This window comes from Trematomus bernacchii, unplaced genomic scaffold (genome assembly GCF_902827165.1).
Source record: "Trematomus bernacchii unplaced genomic scaffold, fTreBer1.1, whole genome shotgun sequence".
Classification (NCBI taxonomy): domain Eukaryota; kingdom Metazoa; phylum Chordata; class Actinopteri; order Perciformes; family Nototheniidae; genus Trematomus; species Trematomus bernacchii.
Genome location: NW_022987531.1, coordinates 3,437,949 through 3,459,689, shown reverse-complemented (window position 1 = coordinate 3,459,689; position 21,741 = coordinate 3,437,949). Strand labels below are relative to the sequence as shown.

Below are 21,741 nucleotides of genomic sequence, written 5' to 3'. Positions count from 1 at the left end.
TAGATAGTAGATAGATAGATAGATAGATAGATAGATAGATAGATAGATAGATAGATAGAAGATAGATAGATAGATAGATAGATAGATAGATAGATAGATAGATAGATAGATAGATAGATAGATAGATAGATAGATAGATAGAGAGATAGATAGATAGATAGATAGATAGATAGAGAGATAGATAGATAGAGAGATAGATAGATAGATAGATAGATAGATAGATAGATAGATAGATAGATAGATAGATAGATAGATAGATAGATAGATAGAGATAGATAGATAGATAGATAGATAGATTGATAGATAGATAGATAGATAGATAGATAGATAGATAGATAGATAGATAGATAGAGATAGATAGATAGATAGATAGATAGATAGATAGATAGATAGATAGATAGATAGATAGAGATAGATAGATAGATAGAGATAGATAGATAGATAGATAGATAGATAGATAGATAGATGATAGATAGATAGATAGATAGATAGATAGATAGATAGATAGATAGATAGAGAGATAGATAGATAGATAGATAGATAGATAGATTAGATAGTAGATAGATAGATAGATAGTAGATAGATAGATAGATAGATAGATAGATAGATAGATAGATAGATAGATAGATAGATAGATAGATAGATAGATAGATAGATAGATAGAAGATAGATAGATAGATAGATAGATAGATAGATAGATAGATAGATAGAGAGATAGATAGATAGATAGATAGATAGATAGATAGATAGATAGATAGATAGATAGATAGATAGATAGATAGATAGATAGATAGATAGATAGATAGATAGATAGATAGATAGATAGATAGATAGCTAGATAGATAGAGATAGATAGATAGATAGATAGATAGATAGATAGAAGATAGATAGATAGATAGATAGATAGATAGATAGATAGATAGATAGATAGATAGATAGATAGATAGATAGATAGATAGAAGATAGATAGATAGATAGATAGATAGATAGATAGATAGATAGATAGATAGATAGATAGATAGATAGATAGATAGAGAGATAGATAGATAGATAGATAGATAGATAGATAGATAGATAGAGATAGATAGATAGAGATAGATAGATAGATAGATAGATAGATAGATAGATAAGATAGATAGATAGATAGATAGATAGATAGATAGATAGATAGATAGATAGATAGATAGATAGATAGATAGATAGATAGATAGATAGATAGATAGATAGATAGATAGATAGATAGATAGATAGATAGATAGAAGATAGATGATAGAGATAGATAGATAGATAGATAGATAGATAGATAGATAGATAGATAGATAGATAGATAGATAGATAGATAGATAGATAGATAGATAGATAGATAGATAGATAGATAGATAGATAGATAGATAGATAGATAGATAGATAGATAGATAGATAGATAGATAGATAGATAGATAGAAGATAGATAGATAGATAGATAGATAGATAGATAGAGTAGATAGATAGATAGATAGATAGATAGATAGATAGATAGATAGATAGATAGATAGATAGATAGAAGATAGATAGATAGATAGATAGATAGATAGATAGATAGATAGATAGATAGATAGATAGCTAGATAGAAGATAGATAAAAGAAGATAGATAGATAGATAGATAGATAGATAGATAGATAGAGATAGATAGATAGATAGATAGATAGATAGATAGATAGATAGATAGATAGATAGATAGATAGAGATAGAGAGATAGATAGATAGATAGATAGATAGATAGATAGATAGATAGATAGATAGATAGATAGATAGATAGATAGATAGATAGATAGATAGATAGATAGATAGATAGATAGATAGATAGATAGATAGATAGATAGATAGATAGATAGATAGATAGATAGATAGATAGATAGATAGAAGATAGATAGATAGATAGATAGATAGATAGAGATAGATAGATAGATAGATAGATAGATAGATAGATAGATAGATAGATAGATAGATAGATAGATAGATAGATAGATAGATAGATAGATAGATAGATAGATAGAGAGATAGATAGATAGATAGATAGAGAGCTCTATTTAATGTATATTCTAACGGGAACTCTGTTATCAGTATGTCAGTGGTCTAAAATGGTCTTACAACAGTGCCGACAATATTATCGTTTATCGTAATAATTTCTGGGAAAATGTATCGTCCAACAAAATGTATTATCGTGACAGGCCTACTTGTAACAAGAAAGTCTTAAAAAGTTGTAAAATTCAACCCACAGAATAATGTTTTAACAAACATTTTCATCTTCCCCTTCTTGGGAGGTAAGAACTCTTTGTTCCTACTATTCATCTCTGACATTGCTTCATCTGTGCTTTGTGATAGATCAAGGGTCCCAAGATGCAACTGCTCACTAAATTGGTATTGGCTAGTTAGAAAACAACAATTAAAATGCCCTCTTTTAACCTGTTAAGCCCTGAGCCTGTTTTTCAGGCCTCAGGCTCGAAAATGACATTCCCAAAACAAATGACTATAACTTCACTACTAAAAGGGGTAAATTAATAATCTTTTTTCTCAAAGCAATGATAAACCTGTGAGTTGGATGTAGAAAAGTCAGAATCAATATAGAATTTTTTTCTTTTAAAGTAAATTCAGATTGAACATAGTAAAAAAAAAAATGATAGTGTCCGTCCAAAAGAAAACCCATTACTTATAGTGTAAACCACCCTTGAATGATGGGATCGAAGACTAAAAGCTTTAGGAATCCAAACTATAACATATAATAAGTACCCTATATCAAGATTGATGCAAAACAAGTGACATTTGACCTTTTTAGAGAGGTTTAGCAAAACAAAAAAAACACTTCTGGGGTTATTTGGGTGGATTTTCAATATCTCTGGCCCCCCTCAGTGGAATTTGATGATTGACACCTCTTTTTAACCGTTAGAGCCAATAGAATCGAGGGGAAGTTCCTAAAATCCATCGAAACCAGGGCTCTCCAACACGTCGATCGCGAGCTACCGGTAGCTCGCGGGCAGCTTTTCAGTAGCTCGCCGCTCGATTATCGATTATAGCGTATGGTTGCTTATTGATTTTTCGGCCGCGGCTGGACAATAACGTTTTTTTATTTTAGAATGTTTTCTGTCACACGAATATCAAATTGGTCGGTGATGCAGAGATCAAGGAACAGACGTGACAGCAGCACAGCGACAACACACACGGAGCAGTCTGCTTTCTCCACCAGCACCAGTCCAGAACCAACAGCAGAATGACCCGCTCTGAATCAGGCCCTGTCGCTGCGGCTCAGAGACACACAGGGAGGGATTTGTGTTTTTTGAAAAACACTTGTTATCGTCATATCAGGTTTTTGGTGGATTTAATCAAGTCTTGGATTGCAGAGTATGAATGTCCTCTTGCTATTTTCAGTTGATAAATACTTGTGTAAAGTTTGTGAAGGCAGGAGGAAAGCTTCCGCGATCACCGTCTCCTCTGTTCCTCCAAACCCCGCCCCCTCCCTGAAAATAATGAGTGACAGGCTGATAGTGACCCGATAGAAACTTTATTATTCACTTAATCAATGATTGAGATATGATGAAGCTAACTTAATCTCATACATTCATGGGATTTATGTAACAGTAAGACAGAGAATGTAAGTGTGCACCCACATGCACTATTTTTGTTTTTATAATGCTGTTGTAAATACTCCTGTTGTCTGCTGTGTTCAGACTTAAGTCCTGTGTGTGATGCCACATTCAAGACATTCAGTGTCTTTTTTTTTTTAACAGAAGACCGTTGCTAGAAGCTGCAGCTAGACTGCAGAAGTATTAGTTTTTTGTTTTTGAGGATGGAACCATTTTCACACACAGATATAGGGAGGCTAGACCTATACAATTGATTTATTATGGTTTATAATTTAATGTCAAGACGAAGAAGAAGAAGAAAAAGATGGCTGAACAACTGTTCAGTGTCAATCCTGTGGGGATCTCCAAAATAATGTTCAGCTTAAGTCTCAGCAAAACTCACAACATTTCTGGAGCCTTGTAGACCCAGAAAACTATAGAACATTCACCAAGCAGCACTGAAAATGTCTGCTTTATTTGGTTCTGTTCTACATACCTTTGTGAAGCAGCTTTTTCTGACATGAATGTCATGAAATCTAAATACAGAACAATACTGACTGATGAACATTTAAATGACTATTAGTGTGAACCTAAGTGGGTCCAGCATACACCTCTATGGTGGACTCCATGCAGTGCCATTCGTCTCACTAACAAAAGAGTGAAATGCTTGTAAGGTGGTGATTAAGGACATTTATGTGAATTTTCAGTGATGTACTTATTATGTGGGCCATGTGAATAAATGTAAGCGATGTGATGCAAGTAGCTCTTGGCCACTTTCATTTTTTGAAAGTAGCTCTCAGATGAAGAAAGGTTGGAGACCCCTGATCTAAACATTACCCATTGGTGAATGAGTGATGCGTAGCCAGAATGCCCAAAACCGGAAGCTGTCATACACTCTCGTAGCAGCTAATATGAAAACTCCGTTATTGACATAAATGTGATGACGGATTATCAGTAATCATTTCAAAGTGACAGACACATTGGATTAACCTATGGATTAACCTTCAGCAGCGTTGTTGTCGTTTTAATGCCATTGAACACAACTTTTGATCAGAAACAGCAAAAGGTAAGATATCTCTCGTGTTTGCTCCGTAAAGCTACGTTGTGTGATGTCTGGGTTTGCTTCCCCTGCCGCAAGTTTTGATCGCTTATATTTCTGGAACCTGTGGAATCTCAGCTTGCTAGCTGATATCTTGTTTGTGCAGATCCGATAAGTAATAAGGTTATGTTAACGTGAGTTCTGTGCTAAGTGCGTTAGCCTTTTTTCGCTCAGGGCTAATTCAGAGCCTTTGTTATTACCCATTACATTACATTACATTACATTACATGTCACTTGTTAGACGCTTTTATCCAAAGCGACTTACATACTCAATACTGTGGACAATCCCCACAGGAGCAATTTGGGGTGAAGTGTCTTGCACAGGGACACAACGACATGCTGAATGCAGTGGGGTTTGAACCTGTGACCCCCTGATCCGAACACCAACGCACAACCCACTGCACCACACGCCTACCCTTGTGTTTTGTTTAGCTAAAAATGGTTAAAATTGTCTGATAGCTGATTTTCTTCCCATTAAGTGGGTATGACACATTCATAGTTTGTTAAATGTTAAGAAGCCCTCAGACGCTGTTTCTTGCAAGATGTTGCCCCACCGGGTACCGGGGGCATGGGGCTTAACTGGTTAACTAGAATGGCTCCAATAATTTAGGCCAGTACAATTTATCCTAAACTGTGTTATGCAATTGAAGTGTCCTTCTAAATCTAGATGGCTATGCCACAGAAAGGCAGTCCATATTAGAGTTCCCATGCCTTTCATTTAATGGAGTTTCACAACTGCATAGTGTTTAGCTAGTGCTACAAAAAAGAAACCTAAAAAAATCGCACATCAATCGAAGCTACTTCTAGGCCCAAGAAACTAAGCCTCTATTGTTAATATAAGTTAAACGCAAACATAACGCACTAAAGATATTTATGTCTAATACACACAATACATTATTTTATTTAGTCTTTATTTATACAGGTGTAAAATCTCATTGAGACACAAGGTCTCATTTCCAAGAGAGACCTGAAATATCAAATTAGTGTGAGATTTCATGCCATCAAACTTAAGCCCCTTAGGGGAGCTTAAAATGTTCTCACTATAGAGTGGTGCAGTGATGCATCCTAAATTATTTAGGTTCAGATAGCCCTAGCTATGCTCAATTCCAGGTCTGCCAACAAAATATGTAATCACTGCACAACTATATTACGATGTATGTTATGGAGTTAGTGCAAAATATGTCCACACTCTATTGACAATCTATTGACATTCTATTGACATATGACACCTGTTTGCACTTCCTCTCTCGTACCGTTTTTCCTAAGGACATGAGAAACCTTCACCATTCACTCAGGCATTGCTCTCAGTGTATGCTAAAAATAATTGTATCAATTTTATAAATCTGTATGGGAACACAAACTTTGTTCACAAGCACAAAAATAAATGTAGTCAAGTAACTGGATATTTGCAGGTATGCACCTGTATTTGTTTACATATCCTGGGGAGTAAATTGAAAGATACACAGACGGTTTACTCATTCAGTACCATCATAATTGTTAACTATGAACGATATTTTAACAAATATTACTGGATACAGAACCTTCCTTAGCAGCAAAGGTCAATAGTTTATCACATGTGGCAGTTAAAACTATGAAGTGTAGTTATGTGGTAAATATATTACCGTGATTATATATCATAATGTAAATAGGAATATAGTCAAAATGATATGCAGCAATTAAGATTAGTTCCTGCATTAATCATATTATTTGATAGGACAGTAGCAAAGGACGTCCTGTATAAACACTGCAAAAATACCATAGCCTATAGCTTATGTTGATGATAGTTAAAACTGAGTTTAAAGTCAGTACTAGGTTTAAACGATCCTTCTCTCTCAAGGTAACGTGTGTCACATTGGGGAGGGGGAGAAGACAACATGTCCTCCCCGCCCCTCATCTGTCAGATTTTACGTAAAGCTAGCATTAAACTTGAACTCACCTGTCCAAATTCTGCTGCGAGACCACCGCACCCTGTTCCGCCATTATCGCAGAAGGGCAACAAATACCTCAATGCTGTCTTGTAGGCTGAGCAGATTAACTGGGCTACAGTAAAAACATTCAAATGGCACGCCTGTTAGTTTGCTAACAGCTGAGGTTGGCGTTAAAGCTAACTAGCTGGTGAACTAATGCTAACAAGCTACATAGGCCTTTGTGTTGACACGGCGAGTCAGCTGCACACGAGCCAATTACTGCGCATAAACCTATGCTTCTGCGGTCATAGTAGTCTGATACCATGTATCTGCACCCGGTGCAATATCACGCTTTTAATAAATCCACTTTGAATCCGCTACGGCCCCGTTTGTCCCTAACATTATCGTTTTGGCGTGACCGCATTACTCCATTAACTGCCGTCTCTGAGGTGACGCAAAATAGTTCTGCTGTGCGTGATGGCGTCATCAAAACAAGGACGGCACCGCAAAGGGCATCATTCCACGTGCATGGGAAATGTAGTTTCATAATGCCTCCATCCGTTTAAAGCATAATTTTAAAACCCACATCAAATCCATGTTGTCAAATCCACTCCCGGCAGATGTGCAGAAGAGACACCACGACTTATGGAAGATACAACTATCATGAAGATGCAAATATGGCTACAAAACACTTTTAATAGAGGTAATATGTTTTATTTAGGCAGCATTATTTTTGTCCCATTTGCTTGTCTTTAACTTAATATAAAAGTGAGGACTATTCATTCAATTTTTTTCTGCTGAATGTATGAAAACAATTCATATTGATCTTATTTGTAATGCTAATGTTAGATAGCAAACTAACCATACAGAGAGATAAATAAATAAAGAGACAAAGACACTGTTTTTATCAATCTTTACTATTTTGTTGCTTCAACAAGTCATCTTGTATAACCTCACCTAAAAGTCAACTTTGAAACTGATATGTTTTACACAGCAGTCAAGAGAAAAAGCCACTGCCACTGCATAGTGGAAAACTACAACTCCCTACAGCCTGTGCGGCATCACCCATGCGCCGCAGTCAATCAGCTGTTGAGGCAACTGCTGACTATCTCGGCACAAGGGTAGCTCGTTTGTCAGACTAAACCCAGACGAGGCAAACAGAAATATCTTTATTTACAGAGTCCCCAAAAGGTGAACGATAAAGGTAATTCAAATTTAAGAAGATCAACAACCACTATCTTTGTGTGCATGCTGTTTTGTCGTTTGTGTAGAGGGGACATACCACGGATTAAAGGGGAGATATCATGGCAGGACATATTCATGAAATGTATCGGATGGCACGATAAACAGGCGTTGGAAGGGTCAGGATTTGGCCGTGTGTGTGGTTTAAAGGGCCGGTGCTGATTATGCTGCTTTCATGACCTTGGAAGCGCAGCTCTTGGAGGAGAAAAACACGGATTAACCATAGGGTGTGTACAATGCTGGATATTGCGACTATCTTGAAAGCCAAACTTGTGAAATGATCCGACATGTCATCTGGACTGTCATTGTGAAAGTCTACAGTCCTCTGCATTCATGTTATTGGGAGGCCTCGGTGCTGTCTGCATGCTAGCTCTCCTGCAGTCACGGTTCCGAAGATTCATCAGTGTTATTGTGGGTGTACAATTAATTATGAGTTTTAATTTAGTATGATTTCAACGTTGGGTGATTTGACTATGGGTATGGTTGTGCCTCGATGTGCTGACATCTGACATGTGTTCAATTCCTCAGCCTTTGATCCGGCATATTGTGGTCTATTTGCATTTTCTCCTACTGCACTGTTGGGTTTAATAATGTGGTTTTCTGAATGCAAAATTGACGTCCTGATAATATTCCAGGGTGTGCGTTAAGTGGCAAGGCGTTGTCTCTGAAATGCAAAGTAAAGGCTGCGTTAAAGGGTTCAATATATATAGTGTGTAACTTTGAATATTCGATACACACAGCTTTCAGTCATTTTCCAGCATTGCCTATAAGTTATTCAGATGCAAGTGGGTACATCTTGTATAATGCTTACTCGTTGCTGTGTCAATGCGGACCTCAGGGAGAGTCCCTCTTTGCGCTATAATAAAACCCCTGACTATTAATCATATCATTGATGTATGGACTTTTTTTATTGAGTATTAGGTTACCAGGTTAAATTGTATTTTTTCATCGTGTTAAAAATAGCATAGCCTAAGACTGACATGTTTTAATTGTAATGGTAACATGAGACATCTTTGCGGTATAATAAAGCGGCTCAGGTGCGTCATTTCCCACTGCGTAAAAAGGGGCGAAGTGTGCCATTTGGTTGAAGTCGGTGTATTTTATTATAACAGCTCTGTGGTCGCGTGTGTCGAGGTGCCTGGGTCACCCTGCCTTGTTTGAAGGACAGCTGTATTAACTGACGTATGTAAATGAATATAGGGGAGGTCCTTGGGTGAAAAACACACACACTGAATCAGTTTGCAACTCCGGAGTTCCTGCGTGGAAGGAAAAAACGAGACGTGGCGAAATCTGGTGAATATCTGCAGCAGCTGTATGCTCCGTGTGTCATTTGTGGCGATCATTATGGTATAGCCTCGGGAAGTGTGTTTTCCTCTACTTCGGTTCGGATAAATGGGTGATCACGCGTTTACGTCGCCTGCTCCCTCTAACATCATATCCTTGTCGGAGTTGTCCCAGTTCATCAGATACTACAACAGCCCGGTGTGTGATCTCCTGCATTACGGCCATCATAATAACTCCTCGTCTCTGTTTCCCCTCGTTGCAGCTCAGCAAACCATGCAGGATGATTTACTGATGGACAAAAACAAAGCCCAGCCTCACCATCAGCAAGACCCGACGCAAGTAGACCCTCCTCCCTCAACCCCGACCCCGTCATCGGAGCCCACTTCTTCTTCATCGGAGTCGGAGAGCCCGTCTTCGGCTTCAGCGCTGAACAGCAGGGACAAGATGCCGATGGAGTCGCCGATCCTGCCCGGGTTGAGCTATCACCACCAGCCGCAGTCTGAGACTGGCGGCCCCCTGTCCTCCCCGTCCTCCTCGTACGGGAGCACTTGGTCCACGGGAACCACTAACTCCGCCGTGGACGACAGCTTTTTCCAGGGAATACCCTCGGTGAACGGGACGATGCTTTTCCAGAACTTCCCCCATCATGTCAACCCGGTGTTCGGGGGGAATTTCTCCCCGCAGATGGGTCTGGCTCCCCAGTCCCAGCAGCACCAACAGCAAGCCCAGCAGCAGCAGCCCCCCCAGCAGAGGAGATCCCCTGTCAGCCCCAACCAAGGCCCCTTCCCCCAGAGAAACGCTTATCAGACCATTATGAATAACAGCAAAGTGTCGTCGTCTTCTTCTGGTTCGTCGTCCGCTTGGAATAATCACCAAAACGCGGCTTGGAGCACAGCCTCCAACCCGTGGAGCGGGCTGCAGGCGGGCAGGGACCCGCGCAGAGCGGTGGGTGTCGGGGTTGGAGTCGGAGTCGGTGTCGGGGTGCCCTCTCCCCTGAACCCCATCTCCCCCATGAAAAAGCCCTATAGCAGCAACGTTATAGCACCACCCAAGTTCCCAAGACCCGGTCCCCTCACCCCAAAGCCTTGGATGGAGGACAGCGCCTTCAGGACTGACAACAGCAACAACATACTGCCTTTCCAGGTAAAAGCACTCTCCAGGCCTTGGCCTAACTATATATTGCTTTAACCAATATTGAGCACCTTGGAATGTCGTTAGTTGTACCCATACTATCAAAATATGAATATATAGGGTGATTGTTTTCAATATATTCTACTCAAATATTAAGGGTAAGCATCAAAGACAGAAGGAAAAAAGGGCCTATCCTTTGATAAGGTCACCCTGAACCCATCAGTGCCATGGATTCATTAGAGGTCACTTTATTGTGGTGATTAATAGTCTATTCATGACATTAACAATAGGAACAAATTGCAATTTTATAGCATAAATCATACATATTGACACATTTTCATATCGTTTATTCTCACGTTTTTTCACAAAGGTTACATTTATGGTAGGTCTTCACTTTTAGTATCATGCTATTATATTTTGTTGATTAAGATGTGGTTACTTCAGCATTAAATACCTTATTTTCAGTGTGCATACACCATGTGACTTTGTGAATTGACAAATGGCCATCTGGTTTAGCCGGTAGCAGTCACATTTTCATCTGGCTCTCTGTCAGATTGTCAGATTGTGTGGTGTAGGTCAAAGATATCGAATGAGACAGCAAGCCCTTTAAGTATGACTCATCGATCTCGGCTATTTTTACGCATTCAAAGACAAACACATCGAGTCATTCCTAGAAATAGTTGCCTTGCAGGGTTTACTGCACTAAAATGGTTAAATTCCCTCTGCATGTGAGGTTTAAAGGACATATGACGCATTCAAGTGCTGCTCGTATGCTTCTGGATTCACACTGACAGGACCAGTCAGTACACTTTATTACAAGCTCACATGATCAAAAGGGATTTCTTGTTTTCAAAGATGTATAGTATAAGATAAATCTTTTTAACATATAGTAATTTACAGGCTATCTTGCCTAATTGCTTGAGTACTGTAAGCTTAATTGTGTTCGTTTAGAATTCATGGCAACCGTGTTGCAGTTATGCTCATTATTTAAAAATGGAAACACCATTACTTTTACAACTACTACAACAAATATGAATAACAATAATAATACAATCTGTCTGAAGACGGCAATAATGACAATGATAGTAATACATTATTTTTAGCGTGTGATTTGTTTATGTTTCTGATTATATTTTCAGTATCTTTTGTTATTTATGCTTTCTGTGTAATTACAATATTTTGGACAGTGCCTCAAGGCAACATCCACACTCACATTTGATTGGCTTGTGACCGCATAGTGGGTGGAGTTTGAATCTAAGATTGAGAAGGAAGGCAGGGCCAACCAATTTAGAATAACAAGAAGCCTGTACTAAACTATTATTATATTTTTTAACAAAGATATTTAACAAAACAAAAGTGCCAACATTGTTACATGGCCGTGTTTCTGCTGAAATACCTCTCGAACAAACTTTATTAATGGTCAAAATAGGCAAAATAGGTAACCTTCTTTATTAGCATAGCGGTATAGCCTAGCTAACATTAACTGCTGTATGTACTTGACAGCTAACAAGCAAAGTAGCATTACATGTAGATAACTCTAGTTATAGAAAGGGTTAGGTTGTTTAAACCAAATACAAAAAAATATTTTCGCTGTTGGGTCCCATAACAACATGGGATGAGCAATTGTTAGCAAGATTAGCATGATTAATGTTGACAAAGGAAATGGCAGGGATGTCCCGTTCATTCCTTAAAGGACACCTATCATGCTATATTTAAATGATATATTGTAGGGCCATACCTATATAAGGTATATTTATACGTTTCTGTTTTCAAAATACCAAACAGATCATGCATTTTAGCCATGCCTCATTTCGCTCTATGTGCTGTTTGCTGTCTAAGGGGCTGATTCTGTGAGCTGCAGCTGACCACGCCCCCCTGCAGGAGAGGGGAGCCGTGCTCTGATCAAGTCAAGAGGGGGAGAAAAAAAGATCTCCGTCCTCCGTGTTTTATTATATTATTATAGGCCTATAGAGTCGTTATTCATTTGTTTTAAAGCTCAATAAATAACAAAGAAGACCTTTGACCGGCACTTTTCTAATTTTGTCCGGAAGATTTAAACTTTAACGGACATCTTGACCGGCGAAAGAAACTGAAACTGAAACTCTGCTGCACGGTCCCCTCGTTCCTTGGAAGAGGCGGAGAGGTGGGTGTTTGTCATCTGCTGGTGGACTAACCGGAGAGAATTACAGTGCTTGCCTCGACGGGGAGGGATTGCATTGAATTAAAGCAGCGGGAGCAAACGCTTGCCTCGGGGAGGGAGAAAAAAAGCCACAGCGGAGAATAAACAGAAGGGTAACCATGGTAACTATGGGCGGGAAGTCTTCTTCGCTGCTTTTGTGGCAGACTACAGCGCCACTTACAGGCCTGGCATATGTACTACAGTGTCTCCAGCGCTTTCGAGCGGCAATGGCCGGCCGTGGCCCAACCCCACATTCCCCTGATAGGTGGAGAGTTGGCCCAATAGCCGTAGCGCCACTGTCCTGACGTCAGTAACGTGTTCAAATCTGGATCAGTTTTTATCAGATTCGTTGCAGCCCCTTTTTTAGAGATTTGGGTATGGAGGAAAATAGAGAGGGTTGTGTTTTCTGACACTTGGGGGGGGGGGGGGGGGGGGGGACACATATTCATGTATAAAAGACGTACAAAAGTGCATTTTGCATGATAGGTCCCCTTTAAATGCGGAATGAGATGTACAGTAGGACCGATAAACAAGAACATTATTGTTAACTAGTAACCTGCCGCATTGCAGTGTCTGTTATATCCCAATTTTGTTCCTATATTTCTGGTTTTATCCCCAAACGGCACACAGTGAACAGTCCCAATACTGTATGGCTTTTTCACATGGCTAGTCATGTGTTTCCCTATGTTTAGTTATGCTGCCTGACAAACAAGCCAACATGAAAAATAAGCTGGCTGAATGCTCCCCCCTTAAGTCACCACCGACTTACTTAAAAAGAAGCACTTGTTCCCCCGATCAAAGCGAAGACTGCGCAGAACGGAGCACGAGCCAAAACGTTAACCTGTTACTGCAGAGAGGCCTGCATGTGCAGATGAAACACAGCCTGGCGCAGGGTGAAATTCCAGCCAGCTTGAAACGTATAGCCTTTAGAGGAAATGATGATTGTCTGTGTCACTGAGGCCTCCTCTGGCTTTATTACACAGTTTCCTCTGTTGAGTGCCTCTATCTTTTTTCACAGACTTGGCCAGCTTACATCTCCAGTTATCACCAGGAGACAAGGTCAAATGGCCAAATGTCATGCTGCATAGAGTTGTTTGTTTGCTGAAGTGAAACGCGGGCACACAGCAGCGATTAAGTACCGGTACAGTCATCTATTCTCGCGTGGTTAAGTGTCGCCAGATGGTTAAAACATGACGCAACATTTTCTGGTCATTTGTTTGAGTCAAACGTTCAGTTTTAATTTGCTAGGAAAAAAATTCCATCTATCTGCTTCTACCAGCCAGTTAGATGAAAGTATGTTCCTTTCCTTCTCGGTTTCACATCTTGTAAATCGAATGCTATTGAATTGGTTGGATCAATTCATCATATTGCTTGGGGATCAATTAATGATAAGGAACATTTTCTCCAAAATAAGACATGATTGGCCCCAGAACCACAAACATGTTTAAAGGTCCCATGTCATGCTTTTCCGGTTATTACCCGTCCCCTTGTGTGTTATGAAGGTTTTTCTGCATGTAAACGGTCTGCAGAGTCACAAACCCTCAAACCCTGTAGCGAGTAAAACTCTAATACAGAAAAGACCTGTCTATGCTGCCCCAGAACGCCTCATTGGAGATTTTTATTTTTCTTCCGGGTACCAAGTGACGTAAGGGGCTAAGTGACGTAACAGCTACGCGGATTGGTCCAAATGGACCAATCCGTGGAGCTCCTCACACACACACACACACACACACTCACTCAGCCTTATTTTTCTCAGCTGCAGCTCCGCGGATTTCTCAGCCTGAGACAGCGGAACACGGCGAGGCCTGGCCCGGTCTCGGTCCGAGCACACACACAGAGTGTGTGTGTGTGTGTGCTCGAGCCGGGCTTCGCCGTGTCTCGCTATCTCGCAGACCCCACGCAGCAACCAGAAAGCGACACCAGCAAGCCAGCTCACACTGTCCACTCCTCACAGCAGCGAGCCCTGCAACGTGCCCCCAACACGGCACCCAGACCCCACGCAGCATTCTCATCTGTTTGTCCTTACTGGTGTCATTTTCTGGTTGCTAACGCCATTGTAACACATAAACACTGATGTTCCGCTGTAACGGTGGTGGACTCATCAGAACAGAGTGGGCGAGCTGACCAATCAGAGCACACTGGGCTCATAGGGAGGGGGGGGCAGGAGCTCCAACAAGGCGTGTAGGACAGAGAGTGAATACACATACTATACAGAGATGCTGTATGAGAAACCAATGTGAGTTTGGAAAATTGCACAATGTAAATCTATTTTAGTATACCTCAACAATGGAATTATGATCAGTAGAAATGGCCATGACATGGGACCTTTAAACAATTTTGAGGAGTGCACTTAATATGTATTCCCCTTTTAAATAATCAGAACAAAAGACAGGGTTTGGTAATGTCGGCAAGTACAGGGATCATGGGAGTTGTTGTCTGAATCGTCATCTTCCAAAAAATAAACCACAGAGGTCTCCTTGTCTTCAAAACAAATGGGCCAGGTGAAAAACTCCAGATGAAAACACTAAATGAAGCAGTTTCACGTTAAGAATTTGTGTCCTACAACCAAGATCTATAGTAACAACTTTATTTTTAAAATGTTTGCTTAAAACTACTTATTTAACAGCTTTTGGAAGACAAACCCTTGATTAAAATGACTTGTATGTCTAGGTCAGAAGGAAAAGTCAACAAAATTCATTTTTGGGACAACTTAATGCAGTAAAGTTACCTATTAGACCTTAAAGACTTATGGATGCCTCAGTGATGCATTCCTGGCTGTAGCCCACACTTAGCTATTTAGCAATTACAGCCATAATTGGGGAAGAGTTATCACCAGGATGCAAGGTCAGGGTGCCACATGTCAAGCGCCCTGTTTGCTGAAGTGAGACTTTAGAGAACTGCTGAGGCGAGCAGCAGGCAGGGAACACACCGGTACAGCCTCACTGTCATGTGGACAGCTGGGAACAGCTGGGGACAGGTGGGGACAGGTGTTCTTTCTGTCAGTCTGTGGATCCCTCTCTTACTCAGATGCCCCCAGGTGAAACACAGGGTCAAATGTGGAGTCCCGTGTGTGCTCCTATGTGCTCGTACTCGCCTGCTGCTGGCTGCTGCTTAAAGGCAGAGGAATGTGGGGAATCCAACTTAACATGTCAGCGTGAGGCTTAAGACACAAAGTCACATGAGCTTCTCTACAGATACTTTGATTTGAAATGATGTTCTGGGCGACGATTGTGCGGTCCCCTGTGATCGTAATCACATCATATCAGATCAAATAGTTGAAAGTTAGAAGGCGGACTGACATGTTGAGTCTCACACTCAAATGCTAGCTGATGGTTATGCAAAAGGACAGGAGCTTGGACAAGTTTGTGTGTCTAATGTAGTATAAATATCAGATGGGATAAAGCTCCATGTATTCATTAGGGTTAGGGTTGCACTGTTGGTTTTGATTCTTCACATTAAAGCAATGGTTTGGATCTTTTGACATGAGGTTGGACTTTATTTAGTCTGTGTTTTACCTACAGAATATAGTAATGGGTGTTGACCCAGTTTGGAGAAGCGAGCAAAAATATCGACCCGGGAGCAAAGCAATGGATTATTTAGCTGCCTAAAACAGGTTCTACTTATACAAATCAATATCAGTCATAGTGTACACTATATTTAGCCTATTTTCTCTGCTTAACCTTGGCATCAGAAAGCCCTACGTGACGGGGAAGTAAAGCTGTTATCTATGCTCTCTTCAAAGCCACCAGACTGCACCAACAAAAACAGTAATTTTACCTTCCAGAACACCATGAATCAAAACTAGCCAAAGGCAAACACAAACCTACTAACCAGTCAGGAAATGGTAGAACAGCAAATCCTTTCTTCAGGACGGTTAAATTGTCAATGGAGTCTGGTGGCCTCAAGAAAGGAACGAGTTCAGTTCCCCGTCGCAAAGGGCAAGGTAAAGTGGTTCAAATATTCTAGATATAGCTTACAATTAAAGTGCTCCTGATTTATTTTATAAGTAAGCCATTTCTTTTAAAAGAATTATGCTGCAGCGGATGGCAGCAATGCCTGTCTGTTTCTCCATCTAAGGGCAGGATTAGATGACAGCCTATAACCTATACAAGCCGACTGTTCAGTCATATTTTAATTATTATTTACTGTGACCCCCTTCATAAACTCTTTTATATCTTGTTTATCTGCCATGAGGAAGATGAGCTGCAGTGTCAGCAAACCTGAATAAGTGCTCCACACTATAGGGATTCTTATGTGATGTCTAAACAGTCTGTTTGGGACTTTGTACATGATCTCTTTAGGTCATTTGACTACACTGAGCTCTCAACCCCCAACCGTCACTGTGCTCATCCACATGTGTCAGAGAGGAGGGGGAGAAAACGAAAAGCTCAGCGTTTCAAGTGTTGACCGTTTGTACCAAGTGGGCAGATTTATATCTACGTGGCGCGGGTTCAGAGTGGAGGGAATAACACTTTTGAATGCTCAGCCGAATGGGCAACAATAGCTGTGGTGTGCAAACAATGTGGCCCCGGCTCGGGCAGCGGACACAGGACACAGCTGCCAAGGCTCCAGGCTCCGGCTCTCAGGCTTTGGCACACATGACATTCTCATAGATTCAATGAAACACAGCAGGGGTCTAAACATTTCATTAGGGCTGCACGATATTGGAAAAAACTGATCTTTTTTTCCCCCTGCGATATATATTGCGATATGAAAAAATACAGGAATTGAAGAAAAGACAGTTTTTTTTTTTTTCGCAAACCATCCTTTCTTGAACTTTAATGCTATACAATTAGTATTTCTTTAACAATATTTAACCGGATGAAGGATTTTAGTCACGGACGTCTGGATCTTAAGTTATCAGAGCAACAAGCTGAGCTAGCTCGGTTAGCAGCGCCAAACTGCCCTGGAGAAACACATGAAACTACTTTATTCAGTGTTTTTACCTTTAATCACCGGGTCCGTTTGCTTTGTAGATTTGATTGTGGTTTGCTGTCACTCACTCAACCCCTGACATGAGAGCCGCGCAAGTTTTCCTTTTGTAGCAAGCAGCAAAATAATTGTAACATGACGTGTTTGAGTTAATTTGCCTACTTAATATCGCACGTCCTAAAAATAAATAAATAAAAAATAAAATAAATAAATAATAATAATTTTAAAAATCGCACGTCCTGCAATGTGAATATCGCACATGCGATTATCGTCATGACATGATATATCGTGCAGCCCTACATTTCATGATCAATGAGCAGTCTAACCATGAGGTTATTGTTTCGGTACTGGACTCAAAAGAGTGGTTCATGAATGAAACCCCGGAAATGTATCAGCATTTTACCACTAAGGTTCTTCTGCCGTTCCCTCTAGTGTTTACTTCCTGTCCTTCTTCTTCTGCCGTTCCCTCTAGTGTTTACTTCCTGTCTTTCCTCTTCTGCCGTTCCCTTTAGTGCAGGGGTCGGCAACAGGCGGACCGCGGTCCGGATCCGGACCCAGACGCCGACCTATACGGACCCGGACCTATAATCAATACATTAATAGGGGAATTCAATTTTGACAGGGCGATTCTATTTTAACCGCTGCCGACAGGGGGCAAAAGAGACGAGTGAGCGATACAGGGAGAGAAACACAGAAGAAGAGACGAGAGAGCGGCAGAGAGAAGCGGAGAGGAAAGTGAACAGGCGTGTTAGCGGCAGACAGGGAGAGACAAATAATGACACATGGCGCTCTCCAAGAAGAGGAAAGTGGACAGTGAGAACAGGGCTTTTAACCCTGAGTGGACGGACTCATTCATGTTCATCCTGCCCACTGGGAGCACAGAACCAGTGTGTCTCATTTGTTCAGAGACCGTGGCGCTCATTAAAAGTGCCAAAACGCCACTATGAGACAAAACACAAAGTGTTTGACCAAACATTCCCTCTCAAGTCAGAACGGAGGTCACAAAAAATAAGCAGTCTCAGAGCCCAATATGATCAGTCCACCAGGATCAAAATTAAAAATAAATATCGTTCCAGCGCAGGCTAACCGAGGCTAACCAATGAGCACCTGCATGTGTGTATGAGAATGGCCCTGACACCATTTCAGCCCAGATTTAAACTCCTGGCAGGACAAGCTCCAGCTCAATTCTCGCACTGAATTAAAACAAAGTGAGTGAGGGACTGCAATATAAGAGGGAAAGAAAGAGAAACTTTAAAACTGTTCAATTATTAGGTCATGATGTGAAACGGTTAACAAAGAAAAAGGGAAACTCAAGCTGCTGCTACACTTTATTTTATTTATCTCAAATTAAGCACTTTTAAGATGCACATATTTTCAAAAGCTATTTTATTTTCTCCTATTTTATTTTTAAATGCAGCCCGAGAGGAACATTACACATATCCACAGTATGTTACTGTATATCTGTATAGTTCAATGTTAATTGACAATAAATATTGTTGTTTAAGAATTGTACTTTCTTTATTTGATTGGCAGTCAGTTGTTGATTACATGCAGACGTTGATAAAGCTACAGGCTACTTCAATATATATCACACTAATTCATAAAGCAACTTAGACATTTTGATGTTCCGGACCTTTGCATGGGGACATTTTCTCTAACTGGACCTCGTTGAATTTTAGTTGAATACCCCTGCTTTAGTGTTTACTTCCTGTCTACTTCTGTTGATATTTCGGAAGTCCAGCACTTTTTACCTCTTTCCTTCTCTTGTTCTCTTTTTCTTTCTTTTTTACTAGGAACAGTTTTAGCCATCAGGAATCCAAAGTTGTGTGCTCTCCACAACAACACAAAGCATTCCATTGTGTATTCTGAGGGAGAAATCTAGTGTATGTTGTCCACAGCTAATGTTCAATCTGCAGAACTTCTTTCTGCAGATTGATATAACTGCTCATAGTCCCTTCCATATTTCATCCTTAGCAACAGTCTGTTCTCCTTAACTTCAGTCTGCTAGCGAGAATTAACTACCTCTGAATTGTCCAAGTTGACCAATCAGAATCATGCATTCAACTGATCCATTTAATATCAGAACTTAACACAGGCTTCACGTTTTGTACTATGACATCAAATATCCCAGTAAATACCCCACTCCTACATTTCCAAAGATTCTATGTGTCTTAAATAAGGGGGGGCTAACACGTTTCTAAATTAAACTCATGTGACTGTGATGTAGTACTATTATATCCCTACATTATCTTTTTTCTCCATTCCATTTACCATTCAGAAATGATAAAAGTGATGTTAATATGTGAAGATTATGTGATTATGTGATTGTTGGTGGGGCAAACCACTTTGAGGTGGTAACTGAAATGTGTTCTTACTGTGTGAACTGTTTTCCTGATAGTTTGGTCTAAAATATTTAGTGAAGTAGTTATCATTATCTATCTCTAGTTCTCTGAACACAACATGTCATCTTTAAACTGCTTGTTTTGTCCAACAGTATATACAGTATATTCAATGTTATATCATAAAGGAATGAGACAATTTAGGCAATTCTATTATTCATCATTTGGTTGAAAACATTTCTCTATGGTTCAATTAATCTGATAATTAAGGATTTGTTTCAGCTCTAGTCGAAACCCTTTTCAGTTGTATGGTAGTCAAAATGGTTGATACTCTGAATTAAACCTCCAGAATGTCATAAGATCAGTGAAGAGTACATTGCCTATTAGGAGAAAGCCCAAGGAGGAGCTGTTTTATCTTTAAGCTGCCTCTCTGTTAAGACATTCTGTACTAGTCAATCTAAATCCTGACAGATGGGGCTCCTCAGGGAAGAATCTCATCTGTACTTTAATTGTAGCTTTTTGACATATGAAGGCTTAGGGAGCCTCTGACTAAGATTCATATCTCCCTTACAATATCAGCTCTGCTGTATTCACCATTACACCCGGGGCAGACACATACATTCTATTTCTCTCTTTTTATTACCCATAAAATCGAGACCCAGATCCTTAATTTGGATTAGTCTTGTCTTGTGCTCTAACCTCAAAATAGGAGCTGTTGACACATGCAGGTTGTTGCCTTTGATATGCCGTTGCAATGCAATCAACCAACCAGAATCTAAAGAGGCCCTGTTATGCTTTATGGGGTGCCTGTTATTTAGGTTTTTGTGCATGTTAATTGTCTGCAAAGGCTCAACTCCCAAAGAGTTTCCCTACCACACACAGTTCTTTAACATTATGTTCCTGAACATAGGCTTTTCATATTTATATTGTTTCCTTATCTGTTGGTTATTCCAAATGTGTATTAGAGTGGCAGGTTGTGTCTTTGTCTATGTATACAATAGCGACTCACAACACCTAATACTAGTATCATATGTTCAGATCTAGAGTCTGAATGTCACTGTGTATGTGTTGAATGTAGCAGCTATAAAATGATACAAGTATGTCCAGTCCTTCCCTGTGTTTATTTTATAAATATGTCAACTCCTAACCCTCTTCCTGTTCCTGTTTTGCTGTGTTGCAGGACCGGAATCGGCCCTTTGATGCTTTTAGCTTGCACTCTTTGGAGAATTCCTTAATGGATATGATAAGGACTGACCATGACAAAGGTAAACCACACCCTGCCGGTGGCCCACCAATGACTATCGCTGATATTATATGGAGGAATCATTTTGCAGGTTAGGAATATTCATACGTCCATGCTTACAGTATTTGGGTTGTTATTTTGCTTCATGAGCATTTATCATCTCTGGCACATTTGCTTTTCTTTTGCTCTCTTTTGCCAATCTTTTAACCAATACACTACAGATAATCACGTTCTGTTTTAAATTAAATAATTATAAGCCTTACCTGCAAAATCTTTTGTTTATATATATATATATGTTTGTGTTTGTGTGTGTGTGATTCTGTTGTGTTGTGACCATAAATATTAAGTGATTGGGTATATTTGTGGTTTTCCTCAATGGAGAACAACCTTTATACACTGTTCTTTCTTAACAGTGATTCATGCTTAAATGAATGAACATTGCACTGTTCTCCTGGAAATGTATGATATCATGGAAACATGTTAAGACATCACCCCCTTTTAAGGCCATCCAATGTATATCAGCCCTTCTAGGCCAATATTATTGCAGCACAGGTCATGTGACCGTTGTAAAAACTTTGGATCCAGTCTCCCTGATGGGGCCCTGTCAGGTTGGGTGTAGGTTTTTTATGCTCCCCCGTCCTCCCATCTTAACAATGGAAAGATTGGTGGGAGGGGTTTAATGAGCAGAGCACGTTGCTTTCTCATGCGTGGAGTCTGTTTTCCCAATCTCGTGCTGAGAGGGCATTGTTACAGCAAAATGGATCCTCCCAACTCGACCTCACTTC

General features: G+C 40.1%; 2 protein-coding genes across 7 annotated transcripts in view; one reads left to right on the top strand and one right to left on the bottom strand.

Annotated features, from left to right (window-relative positions):
- Positions 1 to 7,075, bottom strand: part of march5 (membrane-associated ring finger (C3HC4) 5) — a 36,563-nt gene extending 29,488 nt beyond the window's left edge. The window contains exon 1 of the mRNA XM_034121942.1: positions 6,636 to 7,075. Within this exon, the coding sequence (XP_033977833.1) occupies positions 6,636 to 6,679 (44 nt within the window). The 5' untranslated portion in view covers positions 6,680 to 7,075. The remainder of the gene's footprint in view (positions 1 to 6,635) is intronic.
- Positions 7,076 to 7,637: 562 nt separating this feature from the next.
- Positions 7,638 to 21,741, top strand: part of cpeb3 (cytoplasmic polyadenylation element binding protein 3) — a 48,509-nt gene continuing 34,405 nt past the window's right edge. For 2 of the 6 annotated variants that reach the window (XM_034121883.1, XM_034121876.1), the window contains exons 1-2: positions 9,155 to 10,275; positions 20,894 to 20,978. In XM_034121883.1, the coding sequence (XP_033977774.1) occupies positions 9,241 to 10,275; positions 20,894 to 20,978 (1,120 nt within the window). In that variant the 5' untranslated portion in view covers positions 9,155 to 9,240. Of the gene's footprint in view, positions 7,811 to 7,993; positions 8,076 to 9,154; positions 10,276 to 20,893; positions 21,048 to 21,741 lie in introns of those variants that run through there. The other 4 variants (XM_034121868.1, XM_034121859.1, XM_034121892.1 and 1 more) reach the window with 3 other exon arrangements.